Source organism: Salvia splendens, chromosome 3 (assembly GCF_004379255.2).
Source record: "Salvia splendens isolate huo1 chromosome 3, SspV2, whole genome shotgun sequence".
Lineage (NCBI taxonomy): Eukaryota > Viridiplantae > Streptophyta > Magnoliopsida > Lamiales > Lamiaceae > Salvia > Salvia splendens.
In genome coordinates, this window is record NC_056034.1 from 35,235,736 (window position 1) to 35,245,168 (window position 9,433).

A 9,433-nucleotide genomic window follows, 5' to 3' on the forward strand; every position below is an offset into this window, starting at 1 on the left:
GCATCCTAATGCAATCAAAAGGTCTAAACTGCCCTTCACCCCATTTGGGCATTTTTGTCCGAAAAATGGCAAAATATACACGATTTGTGATTATATGTTTTGTCAGATCCCTGTGGTGGTATTTTTAAAAGTTAGGGGCCTCTGATGTTACAAGGCGAAAAGTCAGGGCCTTTTGGTGCAGTTCACTCTATAATAAAATATGAGTGGGAGTATTTTAGTGGAATATGAGGTCCATTACCATAAATAGTAAAAAGTAAAATGTGAAAACTTTTATAAGACAGACGAAAATGAAAAAATGTGACAAACTTTCTAGGATTGAGGGAGTACTTCATTATTTCTACATCACCACTAATTTAAACATGTTGAAGAAAATCAAGTAAACTGATTTACAATATAATTATATAGGTTAATGTATAATGACTTTAATTCGTAAAGAACCTAAATCAGTAATCATAATTAATTAAAATAAATTTCATATATTAAGGACAAAAAAGTTTATTACATTTTATCTTGATTATCAAACACATAAATCAATTACTAGTATATGTTTTCATATATTCACTACCAAACATTATTCTTATTCCGTCACTAATCATTTATCATATCTTTCCTACCAAATTAATCCTTAATCCAAATATGCACTTTGGGTTCGACACGAGTTTAATACAAAATTGGTAAAGTAAGATAATGGTAGAGAGAAAAAACAATTAATGTATTGTTAGTGGAGAATGAGTCTTGTCTTATTAGAGAGAAGAAATTCCAAAATTAGAAAGTGCATATTCTTGTGGCGAGAAATGGTGCATATTCTTATGGGACGGATTATAAAGGAAAGAGTGCATATTCTTGTGGGACGGGGCGTCCCAATAAATATGAAACGTTTGCTCTTCGACACGAGATTTAATACAGTGTTGGTTTGTGAGTTAAAGAAGAGAGAGTAAAGTAAGAGAGAGGAAAAAATAGAAATAAAATTATTTCTATTTTAGAAAAAATTTCATTTTTAATGGGACAGAGAGAGTATTTAAGATTGACTAATTTGAAATTACTTAATTACGTTATTAGTAAGAGCATCCACATCCGTGGTCTTTGCCTCTTTGGCAAGAGTACTTTATTAATTTTGTACTCCATGCTCTTCCCTAAGAGAACAACACCTACATTCATGCTCTTCCGTAAGGACATGCTTAAGGGTCTCACCATCTATTATTCAATTTAAATAAAAACATTTCCATAATATTAAAATGCATTAAAAATATATGATATCATTACAAATTACTAAAAAATTAAAAATTACATAATTAAAATTATAAAAATAAAAATATCCGCTTCAGCCGTGATATCGGTGAAATTCATTTTTAGAGAGGGTTTGAGTGAGAGAGGAAGATGTAGATGAGTTGTATGAAAAGGATGAATGAGAGATAATTTGATGTGAAAAATGGATGATGAATGTGTATTATAGATGATTTTGGGGTTTTAAAAAATTATTAAAAAATCAAAAAAATTCCAAAAAAACGGTAATAAAACGACTATATTTTTGGGAATCTGAAAATATATTTTTTTTTAATTTTTGATATTATTTTTGATTTGTTTTAAAAAAAATTCTAATGGATAATCCGTTGGCGAATAGAAACACGCTACGTCGTCTGTTCAATGGCACGGACGAGCTCAATGCATCGAGCAACGCTGTGTCAGCGGCACGTACGCCGTCCGTCCAAGCTAGTACCGGTGCGGATGCTCTAAGCTGATTAGTAAATAACGCTGTCTTCAACTTTTGATTTCTACAAATAGGAGGCTATCTCGTTTTCGCAGAATCACCCACGCTTTCATTCCAAAACCCACAAATCAAAGACAAGGTAAAAGGAAAACAAGGATCCTTTAATTTTTTTAGCGTTTACAGCCGGACTAATGGCGGATCAGTTGACTGACGATCAGATCTCTGAGTTTAAGGAGGCTTTCAGCCTTTTCGACAAGGATGGCGATGGTGCGCATCTCCTCTTCTCCTTTCGCCCCATATTTTTCTGAATTTTTTAGATTTTGTACATCCTAGCTCCTGTCGTCATTCAATTCATGCTGTGTGTTCTTGTAATTACTCATTAGTTTTCTTTTCGTCGTTTTCCCCCTGCGCTTCTGATGCGGATTTGATTTATTTCACAGATCTGATTGGTTATTGTGTATTTCTGACTTTGTCGAACCTAAACTGTTGCTGCGAATTAGCTTAAATTAATTACGAATCTCCCGTCAAAATGGCGATTTTGAGGCTATTCAGGCATGGTTAATGCATTTTGATGGTTTTGTAGTTTCCTGTGTAAGCCCTAGGGCATTTCTGGTTTGCGAAATGCTATGTTTATGGTTTGAGAGTTTAGCTTCTCTCGGTTTTTGATCTGTTCGGAGATTATGAGTTTGTGATTTTGCTCTACCATATTATTCGTTTAGCTAAAATTAGATCTACCTGTTGAATTAGCTTGCAGTCTTGGTTGTGGATTCCACTGTAGCTGTTGGTCTGCACAGGTTGTGCAAGATCTAATACAGTATCCGTTGACGAATTCGTTGCTAAATGCTTAATGCTGAATGAACTGATCTTAATGTAGAATCTGAATCTCTGAACTGTGAATTTGCTCATGTCATAGTTACTTTCACTGGACAGGTTGCATCACCACCAAGGAGCTTGGAACCGTTATGAGGTCCCTGGGGCAGAACCCCACTGAGGCTGAGCTCCAAGATATGATTAACGAGGTGGATGCGGATGGTAATGGAACCATTGACTTCCCTGAGTTCTTGAACCTTATGGCGAGGAAAATGAAGGACACTGACTCAGAGGAGGAGCTAAAAGAGGCATTCCGCGTGTTTGACAAGGATCAGAATGGCTTCATCTCTGCTGCCGAACTGCGCCATGTAATGACTAATCTCGGGGAGAAGCTGACTGACGAGGAAGTCGATGAGATGATCAGGGAGGCTGATGTTGATGGTGATGGACAGATCAACTATGAAGAGTTCGTCAAGGTGATGATGGCCAAATGATCTGCTCGCCCTCTAGTAAGCCTGTGCAAGCTTCTATGGATAAAAAAAAATATGGAAAAAAGAATGGATGAAGAGTTTGGCTGGCTAGTCTGATGGCATTCTAGTTTAGTTTTCATCTTTCTTCTGTCTTTATGGTTTTGAGTTGTTGAATATTTGATGATCTGCTGTTGTCGTGACTATCCTTTCTGATGTGTATTTGTGACTGCTTATTTTCAGCAATTCTCCTTACGGTGCCACTCTGTAAGCTCTTTTGCCATGATTGTCCAATTTTATCAATTTTGATTGGGGCTGATTCTCTCACTAGGGACCTTTCTGTTATTATTTGGATTAGATTATTTGGAAGAAGCTATTTGTCAAAAGATGAAAATTGTTAGTAATTGTAATCATATGTGTATGAGAGGCTTTCTCATGTTTTCAAAGTGGTTCAAGCATGGAAGAGTGTTGTGAACTGAAAAAATATCAAGTAAGAGTTTGTTGTGGATAAAATATTCTCGCTCGATGGAATTCGACATTCTTGATGTTGGAAGCTGCAACAACATTTGGAAAAGCTTTTATCTTAAGGTTTGATTTGCTAGTCCCAATATATACACTTGATCTTGAACTAATGATAAGGTGTGTGGTACTTGATCTTGAACTAATGATAAGGTGTGTGGTAAGAATGATTGGATGAAAGCAAAATTGACGTTGAATTTCTTGAGGATTCTCTTATGAGGCAATTTTATAAAAATTTTGGATATTTATATGTCACCTCTTCTTGCTTCCACCTCATTTTAAGCGACACATTTTTCTGTTTGGATATCTCACTCTCCAATTGACACAATTCCTAAAATAGAAAATCATCAACTTTATTTTATTCTTTCTCCACTCAACTCACAAAATAAAATATTATGAAATTCGTGATGATTAAAATACTCCGCTTATGGGGTGTTCTGTTTGCAAGATTGTATCCAGGATCAAATTAGTAGTGTGTTTGGTTCATGAGATTTAACCCCACAACTCAATCCTAGATGGATAATCATGAGATAATTAGTCATAGCTAACCCCATATGACTAAGATAATCTCACAACTCAATCCTAAATTGTATCTTGATATTATTTTATCTTGGAAATCGAACATCACTTAGAGTAAGACAAATTGAGTATTTCTTTTTCATGAAATTTACAAAACGCAAGAGTTGTTCAAAGCTTTTATAAATAATAGTGGCGATAAATTGGGTATAATAACAAAGAAAAGTTAGACAAATGCTGGGGAGATCTAAGAAGATGAATAAGCTAATATTCATGGTGTTGACTTGTTGATAATTAATATAAATTGAAGTGAGTGAAACGTGCAACAACACACACAATAATGGGCTAATACAAATTGAAGTGAGTGAAACGTGCAACAACACACACAATAATGGGCTGGTCAACTCGTTTGCCAAAGAAGTTGAAGCTGAATTAGTTATGTGGGAGTACAAGCAACCAATTGTAAGGAAAATGCTGATGAGCAAGGAGAATTGAGTTGTCAAATGATGCATAATGATGCATTACTATTAATGAACACTGTGGAAAAAGTGGGATCCATATTTAAAACCTTTCATCCTAAGAATGATACTAATCCTTCCGTCCGTCATTCGGAGTCTCATTTCCTGATGTCACAGGTTTTAAGAAATGTTAAAAATAATGGGTGGAAAAAAGTTAGTGGAATAGGGGGCCGGGCCAATTGTATATATTAGTTTTAAATGAAACGTGAGAAGAATGAGTTAGTAGAAGGTGAAATTACCATTTATGGTAAAAGTGAACCGGGACTCCTATTCGCGGACGGACTAAAATGGAAAAATGGGACTCCTATTCACGGATGGAGGAAGTAGTGACAAACTCGTATTTTAACTGTTTTATTGGGCGTTAAATGTGATGATAATTGGTGTTTAAATGCATATTACTTGAGTTTACGTCCATATTTCACTATAAAGGTGCTTTGATGAGTTTATCCAGTGTTTGAAGTTAAAATACGTAAAAAAGGGTCAAAATGAGCCAAGCATTGACTGGGGTCTGCTTCAAACATTAATCTGCCTATCAATATGGGGTCCAAATCCTATTTTGAGAGTACCATTATCTTCATCATCGAAAGAGCTTCGCGTGGGTACCTCACACGCCCCAATCGAAGTTTGGATGAGAGAGATACGACTGATCTACGAAAGCTGCGCGGACGGCCGGGAGATACCCGGCCGGGTGAATTTTATGTGCAATAATTCCACCCGGCCGGGTGGACAATTTTGTTCATAAAGAGTCCAGAGACTTCTACCCGACCGGGTGAATTTTATGTGCAATAATTCCACCCGGCCGAGTCCGTCTGACTGACGTTTTTTAGCCCAGACGCGATTTTTCTGAAGAAAAAAATAAGAGAGAGAAGCTAGGGCAACGAAAAAGCATTCTCTACCAGCCGCAAAACACACGTTCCTTCTCTCTGAAGAACTCTTGGAAGAAGATTGAAGATTCAAGCTTCGATTCCTCCGCCAATTGTAATTCGTATCATGATTTCTTTTGTTTTTCTTAGTTTTTGTCTGATTTCCACCATGAACATGAGTAACTAAACCCTTTATGTGGAATTCTTGGTGAAGATGCATTGATTCATAGTTTTAATCCAATTAAGTTCGTTTTTATCTTGCTCTTGTAATTGTTTGAATTATTCTTGTGCTTTTTCCTATCAATTGCTTGATCACCAATTGGGAGTGTTAGGATTTCTTAGAGTAATCGGGAGATGAATTAATTAATCTTGAAAGAAGAATAATTCACACCTTAATTCAATAAAACTCGGGAGAGTTGAGATTATGAGTGGGATCTTTAATCTAATCAAACCTTTGGGAGTTAGGTCTAAGATTTAGAAGGGGACTTCACTTATTACACCTAATCTACAGATTTCTCACCTCGGGAGGGGGTTTAATCCACCTTTGTGATTGATTCAACAATTCTAGAGACTTTAAATGGTAAATTGGTTTTAATTGGGTTAGGCTATGAGTTGTGCATCGGATCCTTGAATTTTGCATATTTCTCCATCATCTTACACAACTTGCTTCCTTGCTTTCTTGTTTAAGTGTTCTATTTTAATCTTTGCATTTACATGTTTTCATTAGTTGTTAGTTTCAAAACCAAAATTCCTGATTGTCTGGATAGTAGTTGAAGTTTGTTCGTGGTACTTAGGTTTACACTTAATTGTCTCTGTGGGATACGATATACTCTTGCTTGCTATTTGCTACGATAACCCCGTACACTTGCGGGTATTATTTGTGTAAAATAAAGTTGAGTCAAGTTTTTGGCGCCGTTGTCGGGGACAATTTTGTGTTATATAGCTTGATATCGTGATAATAATCAAGATTACTACTTCAGACTTTACTGCTTTATTTTTAATTTTATTTTTTTGAGTTCTCACATTTGTGTTTCTTGTTCAGGTGTATGCACACACGTTCTAAAGGCTTGCCTCTAGAACCTTTCGATCCGGAGATCGCAGCAACAAACCGGAAGAAGAACGCCTATAGGAGACTCACACAGAAAATTCAAGCTTCTTTGCCCAACCGCATAGGAGCATCCTCAGTACAAAGGGACCTTTCACCCATCCAATCACCAGTACAGGATCATATTCACTTTGATCCCGTTTCTCCTAGTCTGATGGAGAACGAAGAGGGTAACAACGGTCCACCACCTCCGCCCACTAATGCCGAGCTTCTACGGCATCTGGAGGAGCTGCGTCAACAAGTCAATCATAGACAAGCTGTGGTGCATGTTCAGAATCAGTATGCATACCAAGGCCAGGCAAATCCAACTGTCCATAGCAACATCGCAGCCAACACCTTTGAGCTGAAAAGAGGACTTATTCAGATGGCAGAGAATATTGCTTTTAGGGGCAAATCCACAGATGATCCGAACAAACACATCACCAAGTTCATTCAGATCTGCAACACTACGAAGTTGAATGGAGTGACAGATGATCAGATTCGACTTAGGCTGTTTCCCTTTTCCTTAGAGGATTCAGCAAAGGATTGGTTGGAGAGCTTGGAGTCGGGCTCAATCAGAACATGGGATGTTATGGTAGAGAAGTTTTTAGAAAAGTTTTATCCCCCCAGTGAGGCGATTAAGAGGCAACATGAGATCATTGCCTTTCAGATGAACCCTGTGGAGAATATCAGAGAAGCATGGGGAGATTCAAAGCCTTGATGAAGCGATGTCCCAACCATGGGTTAACCCCGACAGTTCAAGTCATTACATTTTTTAAGGGATGCGTGCCTGAAGCACAACGGGAGTTGAACTTGAGCTCAGGCGGTAATTTTCTCAAGAAATGAGTGAATGAAGCCATGGAAGTGATTGAGGAGCTCGCATCTAATGACGAAGGATGGAGCAACGAAAGGAGTAAGGTGCATAGAGTGGCTTCTACTACAGATCATAATCCTATGAGTGCCCTATCAGACAAGTTGGATGCGTTGACCATGAAATTTGATTGCATGATAATGGGGAAACCTTCTCAAGAGCCCCAAGGAAGTATGGAGGACGTGAACTATGTGAATCAAGGGGGCAACAACAGGTACTACAATAATCCACGCCCCAACTTTCATGGTGGAGGATATAATCAGTACGGGAACACGGGGCATCCCAATCTCTCTTATGAGAACCCCAATAATGCTCTGCAACCACCCACAGGGTTCACAGTTACTGATGGAGTGGTTAATGATCCGAAGAAGATGACCACAGAAGACATACTCAAGTCTTTCATGCTACAGTCCAACAAGCTCATGGAGCAGAACAATCAAATGATGGAGAAAGTTGAGAAAGATGTGCAAAGTATAGTCACCCATCTGAAGTTCGTAGACACACAGCTGAGCCAGATTGCTCAGGCTGTGAGTATGAACCACAAGCCTGGGCAGTTCCCAGGCCAGCCAAATGAGAATTCGAAAGGATGTATGGCCATCCATCTGAGGAATGGCAAGATGTATGAAGGCCCATCTCTGTCTGAGACCACGAAGGACGCTATTCTTGAGCCTAAGGCTGTCGTGGCAGAGAAACTGAAGGGCAAGATAACTGAACAAGGAGACATTGGAGGCACTTCTGGAGTGAAGGTGCCCTTACCTGAAGCACTGAAGCAGAAGACAAAGAAGGATGAGCAGTTTGCTCGATTCCTAGATATATTCATGAAGGTGCACATGAACATCCCACTGATTGAGGCACTACAGCAGATGCCGAAGTATGAGAAGTTTCTGAAGGAGGTGATAGCCCAGAAGACTAGTTGGGGGCAGGTAGACACTATTAATCTAACTGAAAATTGCAGTGCTCTGCTGCAAAGGAAACTGCCGGCCAAGCTGAAGGATCCTGGAAGTTTCACTGTCGACTGCCTCATTGGGGGCTATAAGGTGGAGAATGCTCTCTGCGATCTAGGTGCGAGCATTAATCTAATGCCACTATCGGTGTTCAAGCAAATGAACATTGGTACTTTGAAGCCCACCTCAGCCACACTACAGATGGCAGACAGATCTGTGGTGTATCCAAATGGCATCGTGGAAGACCTACTGATTAAGGTCGGGGAATTTATTTTTCCATCGACTTTATGGTCTTGGACATGGAAGAAGACAAGGGAGTCCCCCTGCTGCTAGGACGTCCCTTCCTTGCCACTGCTGAGGCAAATATAAACGTGAAAAATGGAGAGTTGACAATCTTCATGAGAGAAGAAAGTCAAACGTTTTCCCACAAATCGAGAAGCATGGATGGAAGAACTGAGGAGTGCAAGGTGGTGCGTTTGAAGCACCAAGTGACTACTGAAGAAGGAGGATCGAGTGCAGTCAGAAAAGTGAAGCAGAAGGACTTTTATGAGCTTCACATGGAGACGATGGCTTCCATTGACTCGGAGCCAATAACATGGATCGATGCAGACCATAGTCGCCCTTCACCGGTGCACGCGGTGATCACTACTGAACCCCCTATGATGGGGGGTAAAATACCAACTGATGTCAAGGGAAGAAAGATAACTGCTCCAACACTAAAGGAGCCTATCCCGAGAGAGCCTGAAAAGTGGTGGCTCACCAAGACGTGGAACGATATATTTCCTCATGGAGGAGGATCCAAGCGATCACCTGGAGGCAACTATGGGATGAAAGGGGATCTCGGTTGATATTTGAAGACGTCGGGCACACGACGATAAATAGGTGCGCTGCATGGGAGGCAACCCATGGAAGGTATCTTTTATTGTTTTATGTATTTCTTTTAGTGTGTTTGCTCAGTAGGCATCACCTCTCCACCAACGTTTCAAACTTATTTCTTTGCGTAGCTTTGAATAAGTTTGGGGGGTGATATGGTGGATGGTGAACCTATGAGCATGTTTATTGTTTTCATGTTATTTTTGGGTAGTTTAGGATTAATAAACTCCCTTGGATGAAATTGAATGGGGTCGGAGCAA

At 39.2% G+C, this 9,433-nt stretch overlaps 2 protein-coding genes across 2 annotated transcripts; both read left to right on the top strand.

Annotated features, from left to right (window-relative positions):
- The first annotated feature begins 1,758 nt into the window (after positions 1-1,758).
- LOC121795793 (calmodulin-7) lies at positions 1,759-3,312 on the top strand. Its single transcript, XM_042194405.1, has 2 exons — positions 1,759-1,975; positions 2,639-3,312. The coding sequence occupies exons 1-2, from the start codon at positions 1,900-1,902 to the stop codon at positions 3,010-3,012; spliced, it is 450 nt and encodes a 149-aa protein (XP_042050339.1). The 5' UTR covers positions 1,759-1,899; the 3' UTR covers positions 3,013-3,312.
- Positions 3,313-7,343: 4,031 nt separating this feature from the next.
- On the top strand, positions 7,344-8,633 carry LOC121796914. Its single transcript, XM_042195680.1, has one exon. It carries the CDS (start codon positions 7,344-7,346, stop codon positions 8,631-8,633), a length of 1,290 nt encoding a protein of 429 aa, XP_042051614.1.
- Positions 8,634-9,433: the final 800 nt, after the last annotated feature.